Source organism: Antechinus flavipes, chromosome 3 (genome assembly GCF_016432865.1).
Source record: "Antechinus flavipes isolate AdamAnt ecotype Samford, QLD, Australia chromosome 3, AdamAnt_v2, whole genome shotgun sequence".
In the NCBI taxonomy this organism is placed as follows: Eukaryota; Metazoa; Chordata; class Mammalia; order Dasyuromorphia; family Dasyuridae; genus Antechinus; species Antechinus flavipes.
The window spans coordinates 263,072,963-263,099,592 of record NC_067400.1 but is presented as its reverse complement, the minus strand read 5'-3'; the positions used below and the strand labels follow the sequence as shown (position 1 = coordinate 263,099,592).

General features: G+C 42.2%; 1 protein-coding gene across 5 annotated transcripts in view; it reads right to left on the bottom strand.

Annotated features, from left to right (window-relative positions):
• Window positions 1-26,630, bottom strand: part of BCOR (BCL6 corepressor) — a 62,212-nt gene that overhangs the window by 35,375 nt on the left and 207 nt on the right. For all 5 annotated transcript variants that reach the window (XM_051985028.1, XM_051985030.1, XM_051985032.1 and 2 more), the window contains exon 2: window positions 1,214-1,340. In XM_051985028.1, coding sequence (XP_051840988.1) covers window positions 1,214-1,299 — 86 coding nt within the window. In that variant the 5' untranslated portion in view covers window positions 1,300-1,340. The remainder of the gene's footprint in view (window positions 1-1,213; window positions 1,341-26,630) is intronic.

The window sequence follows — 26,630 nt, the reverse complement described above, 5'->3', positions numbered from 1 at the left end:
TTAAAAAGTCACTAGCTATTGTAACTACTTTCCCCCTCCATTTAGTCTTGTTGAAAAGGTGCTAGTTAGGCTGATGTGAACTTTTTCATTTTACCCTTAGCCATCTCACCAAACTGTAGATTTATCAAGAGTAAGATGGTCCAAAAGGGATGGAAAGAAGCTCAATAGCCTAAATAAACTCCAACTGGACCAAAAACCCCTGAATTATCCAGAATTGAATGGCCCAGAATCGATTGGCTCAGAGAACAAGCTCCTAATAAAGTCTCAATCACCCCCACAACTGTCCCTAAAGTCAAGTTCTTTGGCATGAACTACAAAAATTAGTTTCTACAATGTTGAAGCTATATTTGACTATGGATAAAGAAATGATTAAAAGAGTATCTGTGTAGGGAGATACACATTAATATCATACACATGTCAGCCGTTCAATGCTAAAGAGGAAAGTGCACATCTGTACCATACTGGCACAGTAGCACTGAGACTTGTTATCACAGAAAGTATCGATAAAGAATATACCTTGGTGCCAACTTCCAAATCCTAAGGATAAAACCACTGGCATGCAGCAGAAGCAAAGTTTCCTCATTACCCAGAAGAGCAGCTTCAATCATCTAATGCTGAGCTGTCTTTACCCCACTGCTCCAAAATCACTGATTAGGAAGCATAACTGAATTGTTGAAAGATTGAAATCAGGAGAAAATGTGTTTGGAGGAAGGGCAAGCCACAAGGAGGGCAATAAGGAACCTGAGACTTAAATGAAGAAAAGGGCGGCTGTTTCTCCGTTTATTACTGAGCAAACTATTTGTTTTAAACCCATATTCAATGCCAACCCACCTGGGCCCACACTCCTGACATTTAGAGTTAAAGCAGCATATAGACTGGGATTAATTCTCCTTCATAAATATGAAATAATAAATTAAGTATGAAAGTGCATTGAAAGGCCGCTTTAGGGGCTAATCTTTTAAAGGGCGTCAATGCTTCACTGAGCCAGGTTGCCTGTTAAAACTGTAAATCAAAGGCTGCAGGCTAGACAGGCAGATCTTTATTCCCCACCCCTTTTGGGAAAGCTATGGCTCCTGTAAGGTGATAGTCAGAGTCCCTTTGTACCTCCCTCCAAGCAGGACCTAAGGGCATCAGGTCCAAGGAGCTCAAATCCTCCCACTTTGGGGGAAATGGTTAGGAAAGGGTGTCTCTGGACCTAAACTAGAACATTTACCTCTCTTCGTTAATTCCACACATTCGGACCCTTTCATTGTTCATCCAGCTATGAACATTGCCATACAGGGGGGTTGCAGAAAGCATGACGTCTTCTTATATGTGCAGCTTTTCTTCACGGTTTTAGGCTATGAAAGTTTAAAAAAAAAAAAAAAAACACAACACCACCACAAAGTTGAGATAAAATTCAGAGAGGGAAGTAGAAAACAGGACAACATGGCAGGCCTAAGTAATTAATAACATGCTAAATTAGTGCAGATAGTATGCTGTTGGCCTTGGAAGAGGAGGCAGATACCCAGCAGAAAAGAGAGGAAATGAAGGGCATTTCTAAGTCAAACAAGATGGAATTTTTTCAGTACCAAGCAATAAAATTAAGGATCACAAATAGATCCATCCAAAAACAAAGTTCTTTTAGTGTATTTCATTTGAGTTGGGGAAATGACAAAAGTGATCAACTTGGACTACTACATACTTCAAAACGGACTGAGTGGATACAAGAAGTCAAGCAAAATTCCAAAACAGCCTTTCTCCTCCCCTTAAGGATACAATTAAAGTTTAACATTAATGATTAATCATTTCACAGAAACCCAGGGAAGGCAAATCCAAGTCATCTTACAGTTTGTGGTGGTTTTTGTCCCGAAGTTAAGCTCCCATACATATTTTGGGCTTTGGTTTTTTTAAGCATTAAGGCCTAGGACAAACACCGAATGGTGCCATTTGAGTAACTTAAGTAACTTAAAGATCTGAGGGCTAAAAATAATAAGTGGGTAAGCGACCCTCCACCCTAATTCTAGATTAGATTAAGCACCAAACCTGGGGCTATTTCACCTCAGTGATGCTGAGGGTGAGAGACAAGTCAATTCAATGACATCTGCTCACTTGGGGAAAGAAATCATTAGCCAGCAACACCAGTATTAGCAGTTCTGACCCAACTGAGCTGCTGGCAAAAAGAGAACCAGACTTCAGCTAAGTGGAGAAGTCTAGAGACTGAGGGAGGAGGATGAGAAAGCCTCTTCACCTTTTATTTCCTCTTGTCATCTCCTACCTGCATTAAATTCTAGTTTGCTGCATGAGTGAAGTGTCAGAACAAGCTGCATTTTATTAACAGGATTATCACAGCACATGATTTATCCCAGTGCAGGATTTTAATTGCTCTTTGGAGGTTGAGTTGTTTCTTTTGACTGAGTTTCTGCCTGAATCCTGCTGCTAAATGCTGGGTTAATAAGTAGGAATCCTTTAATGCTCAGGACATCCCTGGGCTCTTCCTTCCTCCCCATTTTTCCCACAAATGTGTCACCCCCGTGAAATAATCTCTATGTGACCACTGGGGGAACTTTTCTTTCTTCTCTCCTTTACACACACCCACACAGTTTCCGAAAGCCCAAATGCTTCACAAGTAGACACACTTCCTTTGTTAGCCTGAAAAATATGCAAATGATTGCTTTTACATTTGTACTGAGCAGAGCAGGGGACCAGATTGCATGAGGTCGATTGGAGGCACCACACGTTCCCAGAGAACATTTCACTACATTTCACTAGAGTGTGTATATGTGTGTATAGGAGGGAGAGGGAAGAAGGAGAGGAATCCAAAAGCTAGGAAATCCCTTTGAATTTCTTTCTCCTGGAAAGGTCTTTCATCCAGTCTTCCCACCCAACACCTAGAACAATATGTATTAATAGTAGATTAATTTTACTTCCATTCCCAGAATAGTATATATCACTCAAAAATGACATTGGAAATGAAAAAAAAAAAAAAATCCAATGAAAGGGAATAGAAATCTGTAGAGATGAGACAAGATAGTGTTATTCAGGAGTTATTTCACCAGGAAAATACTTTTCTTAGACAGATTTACTGATTTCCAGATGCACAGGCTCATGAGGCTGATAGGTCTGCAGCACCAGCCTGGCAAGATGGATTTAGGGTTTTTCATAAGGCTTAGTAATCAACTGTTCTCATATGTATGGAGCTAGCTAAGTTTTGTTTAGAGAGATGGTTTTAGAATCCAAGACACCCCAAACCCTCCCACTTAAAAACAAAATATAGGTTAATGTCAAAAGAATTATGCCATTGATCTTTGCTTTCTTATATCATTAACATGAGATTACATTATGAAAGCTACATTATGTTTGAATTAAAGTATGTCATTCCCCTGATGTCTATAATGATGAAATGTGGAAGCTGTTGAGATTTATTCAACAAATGGGCATCAAGCTACAATAGTGAAAACCCTCTTAGCCCAAGTTTGTTAAACTTGAAGTTATAACTTACAGTAAATGTTTGATTTGTATGCCTATTTTATATACCTATATACTCGGGGTCATGTAAAAATTTCTCAAGCAAAAAAAAAAATAGCAAGTAGAAAAAAATCTAAGAAATCCTGTCTGTAACACTGAAAAAAAAATCACAATCTTCACTTTCCTCAATATGTTTAAGGGCAAGGATCCAATGGGGAAATGAAACAATTCAGACTATAACAACAACAACAAACTTAAAAGAAGCCTATGGGTCTAAATAGGGGGAAAAGGGGAAAGCGCTACTAAAATTATCCATATTGGTTATCCATACTGATTAAATTTGCTCTATAATTTCCTTGAATTCTCACTTCATTAGGACGATATACTTTGCCTAGACAGCACAGACTTCTAAGCTTTTTACCCCCTTCTCAGAAAACACTTTGAATTCCAAGACCTAGCTTACCCCGTGCTCCCCTTCCCCAACCCCCTACACCCCCAGCGGAAGCAGCAGTTCCTGCTTCAGCATAAGAAGCACCTGATTCTAAATATATTTAAATATGTCCTTTAAACCAGCTGCTAGGGGAAATGTGCTAGGTTTTTAAAAAATCATCACACTTACATGCTACTCCTGGCCTCTTTCTACAAGTTGCACAATTTTATTATCTTATCAATAACTGACACGAGTTCAAGAGAATGGGTTTTCTCTTTCTCCAAGAGAATGCACAAAGGTTTTTTCTTAATATTTGGGGAACTCTTTTTAAGGTACTAGGTCTGTTGAGAAGGGGAATAGAAGAGGGGGTTTCTGCTATTGTATGGTACTGTGGGATACAACAAGCACACATATTTATAATCTTCCCCGGCCCCAATGAACTTTTTGTGAACTGTTTAAAAGTGGAGGTCTGTTGTACAAACAGCGGCGCCACTGCCAGCCATAATTTCATTTCAACGAGCAACAGACTTTTAACTCTTGAAGCTCTCCTTTCTTCCCTAGTCAAAGCAGAAAGCAGGATGGGAAAAGGTCCACTGAAAATCAAGCAGATCTCTTCCTGCCCTGAGCAAACAATAGGAATTCTAGTGTTCAGGGATCCTTAGAACAGGCTACTACTGATTTACCTTTTGCAAAGTAGTTGCTGATTTTCAAATCTTGTAGCCAACACCCCCTCTCCCCATCACCACCAAAGTCTATTTTGTTTTCTTTCCCACCTCATCTGTTTTTCTTATTTATGTGTGGCTACAGGGTAATAAAGTCATTCTCTCCCTTCACTACTTTCTAGGCAATTTCATAACTTTAATTTCATCTTAAAATTTTAATCTCTTCACATGGCTCAACTCTATCTTTTCAAGTTTTTTTGCATGTTATTCCCCTCCACATACTCTACCAATACTGTCACATGGGCCTACTGTTTCAGTCATATAATGCTTCAACTCCTATTCTGTAGAGTGCACATTCCCCTCCCTTGCAACTCCACAATCCCTGGTTTCCTTTAAAAAGCTCAATTGCCATCTTCAATACAAACCTTTTCCTGATACTGCAGAACTAATTTACACCTTCCCCAAACTACTCAAGTATTCATCACTTTGAATCCGTTGTATGTTAGAATTTTGGTTCCTTGAGGCCAGGGGCTATTTTTTTTTTAACTTCTGCCTTTGTAGCACTTAGCAGTGTTGGCACATAATATGTGCTTAATAAATGCTCCTTGATTGATTTACTGATAGTTTGACCTTTGCAAAAAGCATGTGTATGTCCATGGATAAAATGACACTTTCTTCTGACAAATATTCTACCACAACAACCAAGAACTATTGATAGTGCTGACTGAGCAATTAACTAATGACTTCCAACAACCTTGATGCAGGGGACTACCCATGGAACACTAGGGAATGTGTGGTGGCAGAGAATTATGTCAATCAACCAACATTTACTAAGCAACTACAATGTGCCAGATGATTTGCTAGGTGTTGGGGATTCAAAGATAAAATGAAACACACTACAATTTATGTTATTATTATTATATTATTATACGGAGACAACACCCACAAAGGAAAGATAACTATGGATGGTCATGAATCAAGAAAAGTTTCATAAAAACAATAGTTTAATTTTTTTTTCTGTGACCCATAACTTAGGGCTCCTTCTCAGGAAAAAGTTTTATTATGTTTAAAATGAAATATATGATTGCAAAAGAAACCAATCAGTTATAAAAATATTTATTTTTAAAGTTGACAGACTAAGAAATTCTGATTTAGAAGATGGTACTAGATTTTGCTTAACTTCTTCACATGTGCCTTTCTCAATGTGAGTTGGGGGTCAGGAAGAAAGGAAGAACTCAAAGTTTTAAAAATAAATGTAAAAAGAAGTGTGTATTATATGTAACTGGGGAAAATATTAAATAAATGGGGGGGGGGAAGGGGGAGAGAGAGAGAAGAAGAGACGGTACCGCAGCTGAATTTTGAAGTGAGAAAAAAGGACTCTTCTAAGAAGCAAACTGTAAAGGAAATACATTACAGGAATAGCCAGTGCAGTGAAATGAGACACAGACAACATATTGAACACTAATGTTTATACAGAACTTGAAGGTTTTCTAAATGCTTGGTAGACCCGACTCACTGTAATGTGTAAAGTAGAGGCTGATTTACCCTTAAACTTTTTCACAATCTCCATAGGGATCATGGTTTGAATAATAACTGCCCAAATGCTACTTAGCTGGGTGACAGACGTTTACTAAATGCCTATCATGTACCAAGCACCTTGCCAATTGACAGGGATACAAAGAAAGGTAAGAGTTCCTATCCTTGGAGAGCTCACAATTAAATGGAAGAGAAAACATGCAAAATACAATGTACAGACAAAACTACACATAGGATAAATTGAAAATAATCAACAGAGAAAGGCATCAGGAAAAGTTTTCCATAAAAATTTGACTGTTAGCTTGAATTAGAAGGAAGCCTTGAAGTCAGGAGATGGAGGTGAGAAGAGCATTCCAGGCATGGAAGCCAACTAGTGAAAATGCCTGGACTAGGGAAATGGAGGAGGGTCTTACTGTGTCACCAGATTGCAGTTCTCAATGGGGTTTAAGAAGACAAAAAAGTTATGGTAGGGGGATGGGGAAGTTTTGAATGACAATATTTTATTAAGTTCATAATGAGAAACACTCCCTACCTATTAACTTTGCAAAACCGAATCTTTGTTTTGCTTTTTTTTCTCCCACTTTTTTATTCTAAAAGAGAAAGAAAAATGAAATTCTGTAAAGATTTGCTGCTATCTGTTTCTAAAGAGCCACTGAAATATGGAACACCCAAAAAGAAGTTTGCAAAATGCAAACACACATGCAATATCTGTTCTTCAAAGTTTTGTCTCTGTCTCTCTTTTTGGGCATCCGTTAAAAAGAATCAGGGAGACTTTCCCATTGTGATTCTAGCAGAAAAGTTCTTTTAAGCAGGGAACTGCATCCAGGAAACCCACTGAAAAAAATCCAGTTTTGTGGGAAAGGGAGTGGAGGATGGAGCTAGGAAAGGCCCTGGAGCCAAGAAAGAGAAAAGTATTAATTAAATGACATTTTATTTGGGATCTGGAAAGATGATGCCATTTAGAGGTACAGGAGTATGAAACCTTCATCAAACTTCATCTGTATATGACTTTTTGAAATGAGGATGTCTTTACTGCTGTATTTTAAAAAAGGGGGGGGAGGGAAAAGGGGGAGAGTGCTAAGAGGCAGACAAGAAATTAAATGGAAGGATTACAATGAAGTTACAGAAGAAAGCATAGCAAGCAGCCAGGTTCCTTTTGGAGCCCTTCATCTCTTTCTATTCATTTTCAATCTGACCTTCCCGACAAATAGCCAATTTCCCTGACTGATCATCAGCACAACTGATGGGGTTAAAATCTGCACATCATGACAGTCAAGTGGTATCAATGAGAAAAAAACGGTAAAACAAACAATTTTGGTTTTCAGAAATAAACAATGCTACAAACTACCTCAGCTTTCTAATTTTCTGGTTCAAGGCTCCGGCAACCATCATTTTTAGGTTAAAAAAAAAAAAAAAAGCCCACAGAAGCAGACTAAGTCAAAAAGATAAGGGAGGTCGGGGATGGTGGGAATAAAAAGCAACCAAAAAATATCTATCTCCAGGCAGGTACCTTCTACCATTAAACAAACCTCAGAACCATTTCTCTTTGGATCGAGCCTGTTTCCGTTAAGCATCGGGGTCAAGTACCATGTAGTGAGTGTGGCACACCTATGTCCCCTTGTGAACCTCCAATAGATTAGTTATCACAACTACCTGAACAAGCTCTGGCCCCAGAGTATTTATTTTAAATGCCCTTCTCTTTTTAAACTTCAGGTAAACCTTATGTAAGAAAATACTGCAGACATTAGTCTACCATTCTTCGATTATAAAATACAACAAATAAATCTCCCAGAGTTAGTTTCGCCTAGTTTCTTGCCCCTGATTTAACCTCCTACCCCAAAGGGAGGGATAAGGGAGAAGTACAGAAAAAGTCGGGAAGCCAAGACAGAAGGCAGCAAAGTAGCCTCCTCCCAGCAACCATGGATTAGCAGAGAAGGTTTGACCTTTACCCATCCCTTGGTATTTCTAATTACCATAAAGCTAACTACAATGAGCAGCTAGAGCTCGCCCCAATCCTCGATCTCGAAAATACATCTTGAGTCATGCACGACAGCGATACATTTTGAATTAAAAAAAAAAAAAAAAAAGGAGCAAGTGATGAAGATTCTATTTTAGGAATGCTTTTTGTGGGGGGAGGGAGCAAAAGCTCCCAGTCCTCTTTACTCCTCCCTCCCCACAAAGTCCCGAAGCTCCCATACTAATCACGTGTTGCGCGAGGCTACCCGGACTTTCCACCCGGCAGGCTGGTAAACAAAACGCGGCGGCGGCTGCCTTGCAGTTCCGAGGCAGCTGGAGCCGCCGCTGCCGCCGCCAGCCCCGCCCCACAGGCCCACTTTCTCCCCCTCCCCCCGCCCCCGGATGTGCGTGAGTGTATCTGTCTCTGGCTCGCCCACTAGCTCAGTCTCAGATGGGCTTAGTAGGAGGGAAAGAGCGAACCCGAGAGGTACGGATAGACGTAGCTCGGTCGTAAGAAGGGGGATGGGGACAAATGGAAGGAGTGAGGGGCCTGGAGAGCAGGGACAGGGAAGGAGGCTGTTCGCCTTTCTCGGCAGTCACGCCTCCGACTGGCTAAAGTCTCACAGCGGCACCTAAGCATATGCTCCCCCCAGGCAAATATTTCTGTTCCCAGCTCCCTCGCGAGCGCTCGCCGCCCCCCCCCCCATTAGTAATAAATTTAACAGCGTGAAAGGTGAGTGGGGGATGAGAGGGAATTTAATAACAAAATAGGACAGACCGTTTATTCCTTCCCTTCATTAGGGACAAGCAGGTGAGACGACCAATTCAAAACATTTTTAATAAAGGGGGAAGGGGAGAGAGAAGAGAAGGAAACGATAGCAGGATTCAGAGACAGGTAACAAATAAGCAGACGACCACTATCCCGATTCTCGGTCCTGCTACTGAACTTCGCTGGATTGACAGCATCTCCCCCCCAAACAACGAAAAACTGAGGGGATAAATACTCCACCATTCTCCCCCTCCATCCCCGCCTTGCAATCAGCAACAAAGAGATTTTCTGCCACGACAAACCCCGGGAATGGAACTCCCCCTCTCCTCCCCTGCCCCCCGGCTGACTCATCTCGCCCCACACACCCCTCAGTCGCTGGAAGACGAGAGGCGCCCAGATACTGAATTGATTAGAGACAAGCAACCAGCACCAGCCCTCAGGCCCAAGCCAGGACTCTGACCCCACCCCTTCCCGGGCTTCCCTGTCCCTCCCCCTCCGCCCCGGATTTCCCTTCTACTTCTCCCCGAGACCCAGTAGGCCAGGCCGGAGATTAAGCCTTGCAGCGGCAAGTCTCTCGGGCTGAACCGGCCGCGCCATTTTACACACACAACACACGCGCATGCAGACACACACACACACACACACACACACACACACACACACACACACGAGGTTTCCGCCGCGGCTGCTGCCAAGGACAACAGGCGGCGGCGGCAGCAGCGCCGGGGCTGTCTCGGCGGCGGCTTCTCAGTGGGGGGTGGGGAAGGGATGGAGACCGGGCTGAGAGATCTAGAAGGGTAGAGGCGATGAGCCTGACACTAATGCGCACTTCAGGTAATTAAGCCAACGTTTCATACCCCGGGCAAAGTCTCAGGGAGAAACAGGCCTGGGCCTTCCCTACCCCGACCCGCCCCTAATTTAACCCTTTTTCGCCTGCAGCGTCCGGCCCGACTGGGGAGGGAGGGGGGCCAGCACACCAACAGCTACGGGCGCACTCGACCTCTCGCTTTTTTCACTGTAAGCTTGTTTGGCCAGCTAAGCTCAGGGCATCAAGCAGCCACCGCAGAGGTATGCACTCCTTCGCTCGTGCCCGCCCCGTTGCTCCTGCTGCAGTCTTGAAGTTTCATGGGGGTTGGGGAAGGGGGGGAGGAACACACACGTTGCCATAGAAAGCTGGTCTACAATTTAAATTGAAAAGGTGCAAAGCTTTGCGCAAGGTGATGTTAGAAGAAAACCGGGAAACCAAGCTCGAGGCTGACCCATACCCCGATATGGAGCGGGATAGGGTATCGAGAAGGGCAACACACCACAAACCTCTTTCCGATTCTTCTGGATTTACTCCCTCCTCTTTCCACCCCGCCCCAAAAAACAAAAACAAAAACCTTCACACAAACAAGGAAGCCAAGGGCCAGAGGCGCGGAGGGGTTGGGAAAGGGGGCTCCGCAAATCTGCCACTGGAGGACGTTAGTAGGCATTGATCCTGGGACTGCACATTTGTCTAAGCGTGGCAGATACGGCCTGACCCCGATATCCCGTCACTCCCCACCCCCGGAGAAAGCTGTGGCACTGAGTTGACACCACCCGTTACTAAACGTCAGGAGCTTCTCGAGCTCACTTCGTTCACAGACGTCCAAAACCTAGAATCTTGAATGATGGGATGATCCTCGATCCCCTACTCCCGAGGAGAAAGCAGCTCCCTCATTATTCAGCAAATGGCCGGCGTGCAGCCAGGCAGATATTAAACATGATTCGCTGCCTCTAACAGCTCACCTATAGTTAAAAAGGTCGAGTCATTTTAATGGCTGCCATTTCACTCAGTCTTTTTTTTTCTTCCTTAAAAGTTGTTGGAAATATATGCTTTAAGTTGGGACAAGACCGCTTGCATAATGTGACAGGGAAATCGGGAAGTTGGTGCTTTTCAAAATAGGCCCTCCAGTTACGGGGGCCTTTGTTTGCGGCTAGCCAAACTGGAGTATTGGAAAACCAGTCTTAATTAAGTCCGAGCAGGGGCTTCTTTTCGAGAGAACGTGGACCCCCTACGTTTCAACCCTCCGGGCAGATTCAACTAGTGACCTTTATACAACAAGGGACGGGGGTGGAGGTGGGGGGGGGGGGGGGGAGGAGAAGAAAGAAAGATTGCAACACCAATCATCTCTAAGGTTTGTTTTCAAAGAAAAATGCCAAGTGGAAAACCAGGCCTTCCGATTTTACTTATAAGCCAAACTGACCACAACCTTACAACTGTATCCCAATGTGACCTCCTCCCGCCCCCGTGCAAAAAAATTTCTGATAGTAAATGTGAAATGTTATATTTATATTTGACTATAGGCAATGGCGGCATTACATTACTTTTAAAAATAAGTTTTCCACAGCTTCTGCATCTTTTTTTTTTTTTTTGACAACATTGGGCCATATCAATCTACTTGAGGAAAGGGAGACAGATCGAGTGGGTTCGAAAAAAGTTTTTTTGGAAAGAAAATTTAGTTTCAGTTTTTTTGGTTTTTTCTTTTTAAAACAATATGAAGGATACCAGTCTGGAGCACCAAAACAGACTCATACATTTAGAGGCCAATGAATTTTTGTGGCTGGTTTAGACCTTAATTACTCCTGTTTGATTCGTGGGACTAAGATGCTACACCACCAAGGTTAAAATGCCTAGAACGGCTCTGAGCAGATGTGAGTTGGCAGGCGGGCAAATGAGGTCTGCCTCCAAGTCCGATAACAAGTGACTAATACATTGCATATCGTAGAGAGAAAATTATTTTTCTGTAATTTGCATTTGCCTTTAATAAAAAAAAAAAAATAGACAATGAGCTTCCCTCCTCCCAGGCACTAGGATAATCCTGAAAATACTGCTGGGTTACTTTAAGAGGTTTGAAAGGCGAAAAAAAAATTGCCTGTTTTGGAGATTGAGACTTGTTTATCTGTTTGCCAAGGTGAAACTGGTTTCGCAAGCAACATTCCTACAGAAAATGGCACCCATCTTATATAGACTACATTAGATGATTTACAGAATTGAAGCTGGAATGATATTACTTCAAATGCAAGTTCTGGTCTTGTACTTAGTGCCTTGCATATAATAGATATTAAATGTTAACTGGATTGACTAATTCTGGAAATCTTCATTTTAAAACCATAGAAGCCGATATTACAACATTTTCTGGAAGGCCTAAAGATCAAGATTTTAGAGACCACAGGATTTGACTTGGTACTAGAATCTATATAGATTGAAACATCCTAACATCTCAGTTCTTTGGTACATAATATTTAGATTTTAGTTTGGAGAAATGAGAAAAGCAGCAAAACAGGCAGCTATGGCTACAGCAGAACACTTTTTGGTTTGAGTGATATATCTGAACCAACCGCTTTTTCATTTTGACTACTCAACAGTGCTTTGGCTCTTGTACCAGTAATTCAGTGGAAGGTTTGTGGTAGTGTGCAGTATAGTTTAATATGTCACAGAGTGGGTGGTATCCTATTGCAGATTTCAGGATTACACTTCTACTTCATTTAAGTATTTTTTTTTTTTTTTTTTTTTTTGGCTAGGAGGTCATAGAAGGGAGGAACCTTTCAAGAGAGAAAAAGGGAAGACAGAGAAAAGGCAATATTAAAAAAAAAAAAAAAAGCTATAAACCAAAACCATCCTCAGCATATGCAAATGTACATACTTGCATTTACAATTCAGTCAACAATTATAGGAGTGAAATTTAAACACAGTCCCTTAGCCTCCTAAGACTATATCCATACTTAGACCTAATGGCATGACATTCTTGTTTAGAAATTTACTTTGACTTTGAGAGGACCTTGCTTAGCCTCTACCTTCAACTTGCAGAGAATCCAACAGATAAATACACACCTGCTTTCCAACAGACTTGCTTTCCTATAAAAGTTGTTTTATTCATCACTTTATATCCTGAAGTGAAAAGAAGCCTCCTCTTCATTCCAGACTATCAAGAAGCAGTTGAAACCTGGACCAACCTTAAGCCTAAGCTCCTTTGCTAATTAAATTTAGAGATATAAGGGTGAAACTTATTTTTTTAAAAATGTGACATTCAACTCAACTCTCATACAATAAACATCTTTTTCTACCTCAGACAAAACAAGTCCCAAATCTGTAAATATATCAATGGGAGTTTCAGACTCTCCCTGTGTAGGGCTCTGACAAACTGGAATCAACTCTGCTTGTTGCTGCTGTGACTACTGCAGCAGGGGTTGCTTCCCTGCTCCCATAGTGAGAGCTTTGTGTAAGTGCAGAAGAGGCGCAGGGCTGCTAGAGCTCCAACAGCTGTCACATTATTTGCACTAGCTGTAAACAGCCTTCACATTCCCCCTTACCACATAGTTAAATCCAGACTAACAATCCACAGTTAGAGATCAAACCAACAACAGCAGCATTGTGTCTGCCTTCAGTGCCTTAAGACACCAACCACTGCAGCTGGCTGGTCCCTCTGGATAAGGGGACACCCCCCCCCATCTACCCACCATCCTCTACCTAAGGATAAAGACGACAATCATGTTTATTACAGCTGATTATTCAAGCAACATAGCTATCCTCATGTCCCACCTGTCTATTTGCAATACATCACCTCTTTGTAACTACTTTTTTCCCTCCTGGAAAGGATCCATTCAAACTGTCCTAAAGACACAGGAGGGGAAAGGGGTTTTTGACATGGAGGTAAAGTTTATTTATTCTCATATACCTGTAAGCACGTCAATTTGGGCAGAAATAGAATTTTTTTAAGTTCAAATATTTTTTTTTTTTTTTTGTTACAAAGCAACTTAAGAAGGTAGGACTTGGAAATCTTCAAGAGAAGCTTGATGACTTGCCTCTCAGAAATTGCTCAAATCACTGGACACTGTCGCCCCACTAATCAAAACGTAGCCTTTATGATATTTTTTGTTAAGTTGAACATTTCCATAATCGTCATTATTAGTGCAAATTACATGCCTAATCGGTCTTTAAATAGATTTTAATTAAATAATCACACAAGGCTCATTTTATGACTTAAGAAAGGCATTAGTTTTCGTTATAAACTTTCCAGCAAGATATCAGGCAAATAGTTCCTCTCTCAGAGAATAACCAATAATTTATTGAGAAGAGCATGTTGGAACTCACCCAGCTTCCCGTGATAGCTAAGAAAGTAAAAACTATACTGCAAAATTTCATTTGTTTACAAAACACAACTTCCTACATATTTTTTCTGTAGTTTGGTGTTTTTTGAGGGGGGAGGGGAGGGCTATAGAACTGTTAAAAGTAATGGTTTACTTTATTGGGCATTTTAGAAACTAGTTTGTTCTATCTACTTACAGGTAGTAGAAACAACTCCTCTGACACCCCAGTGCCAAGTTGTCATGTCCTTCCAATCTAAGGAATGTTTTTAAATTAGAAAGTGAGGGAATGTTCCTACCCTCCCCCATCTATTTTCTGCCTTTATTTCTGCCTGTATTCTGTCATGATGCAAAGCAGGCAGGCCACAATTGTTAAATACCATGTAAAATGCTGTTAATAAAATAATAAATAAGAAGGACAGAGGCTGCTGGTTCCAATGATGTTTTGACTGGAAGTGTCTTGGCTCTTGTAATGTGTTTATGGGAGAACAGACTACTCTAGGATTTACATAGTTTGGACATTTCTGTAGTTCATTTATTCTTTCCTAAATGACGTATGTCTAGAGTTATTTCAAGTTTATATTTGTACAGAACTGTTAAATGCTTAGGAGTTTATCTAAAGAAATATCGCTTTAAAAGTAGGTATATCAATTCTGACTTCATAACTCCAATTTGCTCTTGAGGGCTGAAAAATAAAAACATATTAAAATGACCCTGATGATTCTACACCCTTCTCCCTTGCTCTCCCTAAAATCAACCCACAGATCCAAGGACACCTGGTATATAAAGGCTAAGATTTCTTCAGAAAAGTAAAACTGGTTGGGACCTGTTAGTCAGAGCCTCACACAAAGTGAAAATCATACTGATAGGGGCATACTACTAAGTATAGCCTTTAAGAGAGAATGAGAAAAGAACTCCTGGCCTGGTTTAAACAAACAAACAAACACAAATCTACTTAGTGTTCACAAAACAATGTCTGCAAAGAAATTCTTTCCAAAGACAGAATAGCAATACATAGCAACTGAAGTTCCTTCCACACAAAGGCATTTGGGAAAAGAGGAAAAAGATGAGGGAAGGAGGAGAGGTCTCTTGTTTCAGAGCTGCCATCCCTTGAGAATCAAGAACCAAAGTGTAGCATAAGTGAAATGCTGACTGCTCCCAGGGGAACTAAGTGGGAAATTTGATCACACTGACTTACTTCTTTAGCTTCATTACATACAATCCAGGTCTTTCTTCTAATGATAGGATTTCTTCTTTCATATATACAAGATAAATCAAGAAAAATTCCCCAGAGGTTACTGGAAACCCAATCTAAGACCTCACCCAACATTAGGACTTAATTCACCATCAAACAAAAAAAAATCATCTCAAACTTCTACTTCCTGTCATCCTCTTCTGATGATTTTCTCTAATCTTTTTAATTTTATCTTTCTGTACTTTGTTGTTCCCTCTCCCAATTAATGAAGAGAACTTTCCAAAGAAGACATCAATATTCTCTGGAGTCATTTCTGAACCACAAAACAGTGATAGGAAAAGTAAATGTATTTCATTACAATGGCAAAAAGATATCCAGGCAGACACTCGCCCTTGATAGAATCTGGGATTGGAGCTTTATCTGGAGCTATAGTTTAACAGGTTAAAAACAAAACAAAACAAAACAAAACAAAAAAACAGGGTTTCCCTGTCTGATCTAGGTTAAGGCTACATACACACTGAATAAGCATAATGTTTCTTCTCCTGGACTAAGTCAGGGACAAAACAGAAACCTAATGTATTATTTTAAAAATGCAATATTTATATTATTTATAATAATATATATTAGCATCCCTGCTATGTGAAAAATATGCTAGACTTTAAGAAATTAAAAAGACAAATTAAGATAGTCTCCTTTTCCCCAACACTGGAGAATGAGGGTGTGCTTTTAAAAAGAGCCACTTTTTCAGAGTAATTTTCCCATTCCACTATTTCTGTACCCACAACAGAAAACCTAATTTTTATTTGTACTTCCCCTCAGGAAGTCACTTGAGTCATTATACTCCCAAGTAATATCTGCCAGGTTAAGGGAATGGGGGAAGCTATTGGAAGCACACCTAACTTTATAGGAACGACTAACACTTCAAGGGTGACTGAATTCCAAAAGCAACTTTTCTCCCCTGCCTCCTCCCTCATATAAGCTCTATTCTTCACAAAGTTTCCTCACTCCTTAATGAAACCCTTGAAAATGAAGCTAAAGGGAGGAGTATGATGAGTGGGGTGGTAGGATGGAAATTCAAAAGGAGGTACTAAAAACGTCCTCTTTCTTCTAGTCCTTTTACTTTTTCGAAGATACCAAGCAATAAATGCATAATATCCAGGACTAGAGAAGCAGGACCAAAGGACCTTTCCAGAGATTGTTATGGATGGATAGGCCATTCTGTCATGCCAACTATGACCACTGACAATGCTAAGATTGAAGGGAAGAAAAAAGCAATCCTGATTGCGTGTGCCTTGGCTGCCAATGGAAAGCAATTCCATTGAGGACCAGGCAGACTTTATCCAAGAACAAGATCCCTAGGAACTGCTTCCATGAGAATTGATCTGGTAGATCTAAATGGCACTTCTCTCCCTCTATCAAAATTGAGCTTAGTTATTCGGAAGCTCCCTAAAGAAGCATCCAATAGGGAAACGGTGACTTGAGCCATCTTTCTAAGAGAGGAAGGAAGGGCAAGGGAGGGACGGAGTGGAAGTCAACTTTTCTAGGGCCTGGGAAGGGGTGGCTAAATGTCTATTAGATCTAGCTACTGGGAATTAGGCCAGAAAGTCGTTTCCTTTTTTAAAGCCACCCCCCCACACACACACAGACACACTCCCCCCCCCCCCTTTAAGGAAATAAGTTTAGAACTCAAGTTCTTCCTTAAGTTCTTTAAAAGAGAAGAAAGGGGAAGACATAAAGGCAAGCAAGCGGAAGGATATGTTTGGATTGGAGAATCTGAAGCGATCCCTCTTTCTACCACTCTGATTCCTTACCACTTCACCCAGAAAGGTGAGACAAGTCATATGTATTTCTTCAACGTTTCACCAGCCTCCTCACGGCCAGGCCAAGTTTCTGGCCAACAGCATGACCTGACCACAGGTCTAAGGAAACCACGCTTGGGCTGGCGGGCCACACAAACGTGGTTTTCCGAAGAATACCGCCTGGCCTCCCCTCCCCCCACTCTCGCTAGGCTTGAAAGGCGTGAGAAAACGGGCAGCATCCCTGGCTCCTACTAGTTAAGCCTCGAAAAAGACGCTTCCTTAAAACGATAAAACGACCCCGCCGTCGCCGAATTGAGGCAATACAACTGTGCCCAGAGTATTATTGTGCCACAGAGCGGAACTCCTCCACCTCCTCCACCCCCTTTCCTAACGGTCCAGTGAATACACTCAGCACTGGCAGCGAGTGAGTTTCCAGCTCCAGCTCCAGCTCCGGTGGACTCCCCCATTCTCTCTTTTAATTGTCTTATCAGACTAATAAAGACTGTTGCCTTGGGGGGGAGGAGTAAAGGGAAGGGGAGGCAAGAAGATTTTAAATTTTAACTCTCCCGAGATAGTATTTTTGTTAACTGATGAGTGAGTCCTTTGATTAAAAAAAAAGGGGGGGGGGGAAGGAAGGAAGGATAAAAACAGTGGAACCCTTAAATGAAACCACTTCTCAGGTATCGTATAATTAAAAGACCTCCTTGCTCTTAATGGGAAAGTTAGCTTTTGCTTCGTCGAAACTGTCTATTTTCAGGGATTCTCTCGAATGTAGAAAAATATCCTTTTTAAGGTCAAGAAAAAGGCTTTTCTACATTTAACTTAGAGTATCGATCCTTAGAAACTCTCCAGAAACTTTTATCAGCCCCACCCACTGCAAAGCACCCTCACTTTATTCCCTTTCCCGCTGCTTCCCCTCCCCCCATCCTCCAGTTTTCACCTAGACAATAAATTTAGTTTAATTTAGCTTCCGGTCTTTAATTTTAGCAGGTCTCCTTTTTGCATGCAAATCAATATGGCAATTACCATCTAAAAGCTCGCCCAGCCCCGGGTCAATGTAAATTGATCATTGTCCGCCTTCTACAAAATAACACCGGGAGTCTGTGGTGCATAATGAGATTATACTGGAAACTGTCTTTCAGATCACAAATTATATTTCATGCTGTCAGGATCTTCTCCAAGCGGACTTCCTTGCATGTCTAATCACAAGGCACCAAACCCATTAAGTGACAAGGGAAATTTCGAATGGGAAGAACAATATAAAAAATAAAAGTAAGGTTTCCACTGAATCCATACACCCAGGAAGCATCTATTGAAAAATGATTAAACTATGACAAAACTAGTCTGAAGAGAGCATCTTCCTTTTTTTCTTTAGGAGAAAAATGCCCTGTTTTACTCCTTCAGTGCTCTACTTCTCTTACTTCACCTAGTGGTGTTTCCTACCCCCTGCTTTTTTTCCTCTTCTTCCCCTCCCCCCCCCCCCAATCATCCAATCTGGGCCGTCACAAAAATAAAGAGTGGAATGGTTTCACTACAAAAGGTTTCCCGGAGAGTAGGTGGCCTCAGATCTTCCTGTGCCGAGACTAAGACAGAACATTCATTAGACCCTGGCTGAATTTGAGGCCCGCCAGAGAAGTCCTGGGCGAAACATTCATTAACTCTGACCTGGGAGAGAGTGCCAAGAGCTGCCCGGCCAAAGGTTCAGGTCCTAGACCTTCAGGCAGGACTAAGAGGTCGACCAGGCTGGAATTAGTTATCAGTTGCAGGCTCCGTAAAGGGACCTCGGTTTAAATACTATTACAACTCCATCAAGGGCCTGAGATTGCTTACCCCACCAAGAAAAGCTCCCTGTTTCCCCATCCTCTTCTAAATTCTAGATGCAAAAGATGTTTGTTCCCTACTTTGAACATCACCCCCCCTTCCTTTTAAAATGGGCTACATGTCTCTCATGAGTTTTAAAATGACAAGTGGTGGTTTCCTTTTCTGAAGAAATGCTTTTTTATTAAAGAGAATATATTGTAAGCAAAAAGAAACTGCTAAAGGAGGAGAGTGAATTCACCTTCTCAGATGCAGGGCTTAGATTTGCCACAAAATGCCATATTGCTCCAATGCCTCCTTTTTTCTCACTCAGGAAAAGTAAACAACTAGGATTCAATGTTAAGAGTGTAAAGGATAATTGGAGTCATAAAAACTGGGTTCAAATTCTAGTTCTACCACCAGTGTCACCTTAGGCAAGTTATCTTTCCCCCTGGGCTTCAATTTCCTTATCTGTAAAATGGAGGTAGGGTTGACCCAACCCTAACTTCTAAGGACCCTTAAATTTACAATCCATGAGCTTATAATCCTTTTCTACACCCAATGAGATGCTCAAATCTGAAGGCAGGTATATATGAGGTATATAAAGGAGAGTTAAAGACGTAGGAAAAAAGTCTCTAATACCAGAAGTCCAAGTCCAAGTCCTGTAAAATCTCAATTCAACAAGATTTGAAATACAAGTAAACTACCCCTACCTCCAATACCATAGCTCCAAAAATCAGCTTTTTATCACAAAATCCCAATAATCGGGAGCAGCGAGCTGGCTCAGTGGATAGAATACCAATTCTGAAATCAGGAGGACCCGAGTTAGAATCTAGCCTCAGGCACACTTCATACTTATTTGCTGTTTGACCCTAGGCAAATCACTTAACTTCAACTGCCTCACCAAAATAAATAAAACAATTAACTCCACCCCCCACCCCTAATCTCTGCCCATCACTACACAGGCAACGACTTATGGCCCAGGTGCCCAGCAAAAAGATTTCTTTTATGGTCCAAAAAATGGATTTTCTGTTTGGGTCACCAAGAGGTGCTTCCTTGCCCTCCTGGTGCCAACTCCTATACATTCAAATTGATATTTGTTAGGAAGGCTAAAAAAAAAAAAAAAAGATCCTTGTCTATAGAGAAGATATTAAAACAAGACAATTTCTCACTGGTGCTCTCTAAAATACACTGCCAAAGTTTGCACAGGAGTATAATATTAATATAAACCTCAGCAATACTCTTAGAACTGCCCTGAGGCAAGCACCCAGGAGACCTCCAAGAGGCAGGGTGGGCTGTTTTAGTCAGCTAACTGCGTCTTTCACACAAAGTTTCCACGTTATAATTAGGCAGAGAATGTTCAAGAAATATGGGTAAAGAGGGAGATGGCTGCCTTGTTCTCTATTGAAGATTAGGCACCTAAGTTCAAACGAGTGGGTTGAACCCTTGGATCTGGAGTCAAAAGTCCCAAGTTCAAATCCAGTCTCTGCACACAACAGGCATTTAATAAACGCTTATTGCTCATTAGAATTATTTCACAGTAATAGTTGTAACTTCTGTAATACTGTGTAACCTTGGACCAATCGCTTAATCTATCTGCTTCAGTTTCATCAATCCTAAAACAGGGATAACTGCATTCACCTCATAAATGTTCTCAATACAGTACCTAATATATATACTAGGGGCTACACAAATACTAGCTATTATTGTCATTAGGGCAGCTAATTAAGTGGCTGAATGGATAGAGTGCCAAGGCCTTAAATTAGGAAATCTCACCTTCCTGAGTACAAATCTAGTGTTGTCAGTTACTTATTATTAACTATGTAGCTCTGGGCTAGTTGACAATCCTGTTTGCCTCAATTCCCTCATCTGTCAAGTGAACTGGAAAAGGAAATGGCAAATCACTCCAGTATCTTTGCTAAGACAACTCCAAATGACATCACTAAGAAATCAGGCATGATTGAACAAATTATTAGTTAACAAATACACAAACAATGTGTTTCTAATATGACTATCTCTAATAACAAGATCCTCTCTCATTTACCACCACATTAAGGAGAATCCAGAGAATTCCTCCTTATCACTTCTCACCAGTATGCTTTCCTGGACATCATGATATCCAGACACTCATCATCATTCCATGCAAGACAAAAACCAACTCAAACTCATACCATCTCAGATTATTTCCCACCCCAACTACAGGACTTCATCAGGCCCTAAGCAATGTTAACATTTCTAAACATCATCCCCCTTTGCAATTCTCTTTAAATGTGGACTCCCTCACTAAATTGTTAAGTTCCTTGGAGGCAGGGGTTATCCTGTGTCTTTAAAAAAAATTTCTAATACTTAGCACGGTGCCTATCACTTAGGAAGCTCTTTATAAATGTTTATTGACTATGAAAATGTATTTAGCTGTAATGGACATCATTACCTTACCTTTGTTATCCTACTATGTCTGGCTCCTTCAACCTCCTCAAGAAGACTATATTCCCAATACAATAAAGGTTAGGTTATCCCAAGCTTAGGCTCAAAAAGGAACACAAATGTTGCATGCTCCAGACATATTCAACATAATCCAGATTTCAGTGTGGGCCTCCTCTCTATGAAGTTCCTCACCCTCAAAATCTCCATTCTTCTTTTTCTTTCCTCCCTGAAACACTGTCCCTTCAACCTTAATCTCTCAATCTGCTCTACCTGGTTGCCCTCTATTGTATTAGTTTCTGACCTTGTATTGCCAGTAAATCAAACAACAAATGTGATTCAAAAAGTACCTAATTCCATAAAACAAATTATGATTAACAGTAAGAGCTGGTCTTCTCTTCAAATCTTTATTAACAGAGGCTGTAAAACGTGAAGGAAGTTGTTTCTACCCAAAAACCTCCAAATAAATTCTCTTTTCATGACTTTTGATACTTTAAGGATGCCAAAAGACAAGAGGTATATCAAGTACTGACCTCCAAATTTGCTACCTCACTCTTTGGCTAGGCCATTTCAACATCTCCCTTTTTTAAAGTGCGGTTGTAATGTCTATTTAGACATGTCTTGCTTTTATTATTAATATTAATAACATCTAGCAATTAGAACTTTGTAGTTTGCAAAATACTTTACATGTATTCTTTTGAACCTCAAGAAAATGTGGCTTTTAATGAGGTTAAATGACTTTCCCAGGATTACACAGCTACTAAATGTGAGACAGAATTCCAACTTCAATCTTCCCAACTCCAAATCCCACTTTGCACTTATTTAATTGCCTTTTATCCAATGAATGCATTCCAATGAGTGTATTTCCCATGCATGTACATGTGCCTGGATAAAGAATCTCTGCAGAAAAGAGTACAATCTTATTTCTCCTATGTCTCACTTTGCAGTAGTGACTTTGTACTATGTGTCTAAGTGTGTGTGTTGTCTGTGTGTTCAGGAACTACCTATACAAGTATGCAAGCATTTTCTATTTCTGAGCGATTCCTTTTATACACCTTTAATGGGTCTTTGTTTCTACTGGTCTCTTCCCCTAAGAATCTGTAACAGAGTTTGTCTGAACATGTATATATGTGTCTCTTACTTTGTATGTCTCTCTTGGTGTTCTCTTCTGTAAGTATCTGTGTAGCCTGTCTTTTCACATACACACTTAGATATCGGTATCTTAAGGTGTGCCCTTGAAACTCTTGCTCCTGTGTCTAAATACACTTCTCTACCCTGTCATCTGATTTTATAGGGCTGTGTCTGAGCAGTCTGGTCCATGACCAAAGTAATGGGAAAACTTGCTAGTAATATAGTGTAGAGCTTTCTCCTTGAAGACAGAATCTTTAGACACTGAAAGAATGAAGGAATTCTCTATTATCCCCTCATCCATCCCACTCTAACAAAGGGAACTCATTAGCAAATGATTCCTCACTTTCTGAACCAATTTCCCATTGGTCCTACCCACATCATACTACACATTTCTTTGAACTTGTCATGATTATCTCTGCATACACATAGCTAGCTCGATATAACTGTGGGCCTGCATTTTCCCTATGGATTCCCATCATTACATATTCTATACATCTACTAAAATCTCAATTTCCTGTCTTGTAGGACTCCAAAAGGCACACTCCTTCTACTACAGAATCATGCCATTGAATCTTAAGGACCAGCTGGCCTTTTAACCACCCTACAGCTACATGTCTTGTCTCCCTCAATTACTATGTGAGCTCTTTGAGAACAAGGACTGTCTGGCTTTCTGTAGTCCCTAGCACAGTGTTTGGCACATTGTAAGAACTTAATAAATCTTAAAAATGCCTTTCCATTCAGTTTCCTTCTATCTCTGAATCTGACCTATAGATATCAGATTCTGTGACCAATCATATTCTGTATGTCATCCTGGGCCTGTGCATTAGTTAACTTTTCTTTCTGTATATGTGAAGGTCAATGTACTCATTTACTCAAGTCCCTAGTCTTCAAATGAGTTCGAGTTGTGTATGTGTGTGTCTGTAATACCCATACACATACACACACAGAATTAGGTAGAGAGCCTCACTTAAAAGTAGTACAAGAATATGCTTGTTAGCTGGAGTTTCTGATAAAGAACTCAAACTATTTGGATTGCCTTCCCCCAAAAAATTCAAATAAAAACCAATCCCATACCTACCACAACAGAGTACCCCAGGAACCAACTGATACATACAACAGAAAAGGAATCCTAGGGAGGGTCATACTTTCCTTTCTCATACTTAATCAAACTAATTTTTCAAGTTACCTTTCACATCATGAAAGGGTTAAAAGAAAATCCTCCCTCATTACCCCCCCCACTCTCCCTTTTTGTGCTCCAATCTAGCAGCTCTAAGAAAAGTAAGACTCTTAGTATAAAGTGACATTGCCCAGCCAGAACACCTGAGAAACCAGGAATCTTCGTCTCTGCTTGCTCAATTCACCTTAGAGATGCCTGGGGGGTGAAAAGAGGAGTAAGGCTGACCAATACCCCATTAATGAGTTTTAATAATCCCGGGAAGAATATTCCAATAGAACAGCCGCCCTCCTCCTCCAATGTTCTGGTCAGCTTGGGCTTTTCCCCGGAGCTCTAACTCTGGGCAGTCCTATTTATATCTGTTTAATCCCGAACTGGGCGGGGAGCAAACCGCGACCAGCTCAAAGAGAAAAGAGACTGGGGGAGGGGGGGGAGAACTGCGAGGCAGAGACAGGCAGAGACAGAGCTAGCGAGTGAGAGTGTGTTAAAGAGCCAGAGCCAGAGGACAGACAGCGACAGAGAAGGCAGGAAGAAAAATGGATGTCTTGGCTGGCTCTGCTTCTCACACGGAAGGCAATACCCAGCAAAGTTAAATGCCTCTTAATCACACCTCCTTCCTGCCCCTCCTCCCCTTCCCCCTCACTCAGTTCCCACGTCTACCTTCAAAACACCCCCCACTTCTCAAAGGTGGATGCAGCGTGGGAGGCAGAGGCCCAATCCTGCAAAAGGCTGAAGAATAGTTAATGAGTTGTGCAACTCATTGATCCAGAGAATACTTCCTAATTAACTCTCAGTCACCTATTGGTGAAGGCGTCTCAAAGTACTGCACTGGGGATAAACCAAAACCCTGGACCTTCAAAAGAAGAAACCTAATAATCCACACCCCACCCCACCCCCACAGCAATTAGGGTGCTCAGCACACTGCTGGCCACCTTCGAATTAAAAACCAGGCAAGATATAATAATCCCAATTTTCCCCTCAACGCTCCCAGAAGAACAGTAATTTCAAAGTGCAGACTGAATAATGGCTTGAGGGTGGGGGTGAGTAGAGAGGGTAGCAAAAGAATATCACTGAACTGCCCACACAAGACCAACAATTAAAATACCTCGCGCACTCGCCATCTTATTAGCAAAGTCGAATTCAACACCAAGTAACCATTGATTTCAGCTGGTAGTGTCTGTTTCCAATGCCACAGGAAGTGTTAGATGGCCAGAAATATCCAAGTTGCTGTCTGTGCCTACCACCCACCACCTTCTGGGGTGGGAGACTTCCTTCTTATCTTTGCTAACCGACCAATTTTAGGTATTCTCCGAATAGAATCTAGCTAAGGCCTATCTTTGAGACCAAAGACCTCTTTCCATACCTAACAAAACTCTCAAAAATATAAGGTTAAAACCAAAGCTGTCTGGACTCTCTAAAGCCTTTTCCACTAGTCTGTGTGCATACCAATTTGAAGCTATGACGTTTTGGGGTTTTTTTTTTGTTGTTGTTGCTGCTGTTGTTTATTTTTAAATACACATAGCCTTCCTCTTCCTCCTCTTCCTCCATACGTCCATATTTAAAGTGGCAAGTCAGCTTACTTTCTGGGAAAAACTCATTAGTAAAAAATTAAAGCTTCACCCATCTCGGTCTACCATTGGTCAGGTACACACGCAAGTAGCAGCAGTTTCCTAGACCTCGGAGCAGCGGAAGACTAGACGAAGGAAATTGCAGGGGGAGGGAGGAACGCGGGAGCAGAGAAGGGACTATTTTTTTTTTTTTTAAACCACGAACGCCCAGAAAATGTCGCTCCAGACTCGCATTATCAACAGCAAATACATTTCTTCTGCAGCACATAAGCCACCACAGTTGGCAAGGAATTCACCCAGCCTTCCAGGGGAGGAGCGGTCCCTCAGCCGGGCCTGGCGTCCACCTCGGCTCGAACCCCGCCCCCCACCCGCACTCTCCAGCTCCCCATCTCCTCCATCGCCGCCCCATTCGCAAGTTCCACCCGCCCCCCATCGTCCCCACCACCTTCCCACACGCTGGACAAGAGCTTCCTCGGACGGAATAAACTTTTCGCTGGCACTGGACAAGGACCCACTAAAAAACAACCGCACACAAGGAAAAGAATCCGAACAGGAATCGGTTTCCACACAACCAAGGTCTCTCTCCTAGAGTCCGCACCATCTAACGCCTCCTCCCCCCCAAAAAAGGCTTAACTCCACTCCCCCACACCCCTCACAGGCCAGAACTTTCAACGCAGTCCGCAACGCCCCCGTGGGGGGTGGGGGGTGCTTGGTGGTAAAGGAAAAAAAAAACCCAACCATAAAATAACGTTTAAAAAAAAAGTGCCTGACCAAGAGGGGAGAAGCGGAGATTGCCCCCACCTTCTGCCCTCCGGTTCTTCCCCCAATCAGCTCTGGCCCCCCACCTTTTAATCCGTGTGATTCGCCCTCTTGGCCTTGGGAAGGAAGGGCGGAGGGCTGCCCTCCGCAGCAGTGCTCCCAGCTCTCGGGGCCCCCCAACACCACACGCCCAGTCTTTCTACGGAAAAGAACGATCGTCATACGAGAACCAAGCGGCGTGGGGTTTTTTTGTTGTTGTTTTTAAAACAGTTCTCTCTAGATCCGAAAAAAAAAGCCGACGGCAATCCTCCTCCTCTACAGCCGCTACCGCCACCGCCACCTCCTTCTCTTCCTGCTCCGGGCTAACCTGAAGCGATCGGCAGTTTCCCATTTTACCGCGGCCGCCTCCCCCCTCAACCTCCCCCCAAACTCACAGTCGCTGCTGCTAGCTCGCACATACACGAACTGCCTCCAAACTTCCATTCCGATCCTCGGCCGTCTCCTTCCTCCCTCCCTCCCTCCCCCCCGCCGCCGCCCCCCTCCTCCCTCCACCCCCGGCACACCAGGAGGCAGCAAACCCCCCAGGCGGCGGCAGCGGCGGCGGCAGCGGGGGCTGGAGCGCCTCCCCCCCAACCCATCCTCTCCCCCTCCCCCCTCCACCTTCCCGTCCCTCCCTGCAGCCCACGCCGGGCTGCTTTAGGTTTGTTGCATATTTTATAACTTATAGCAACTGAATAAAAAAGAACGAACGAGGGAAAAGACAAATATAAAAGGGGAGAGGGCACCACCAGATCCGAGAAAGCTGCCCCGGGGCACGCGGGAGGGGTCCTGAGGAGAAGATCGCTAAAAGAGAGATAGGGGGAAACCCTTGAGTCCC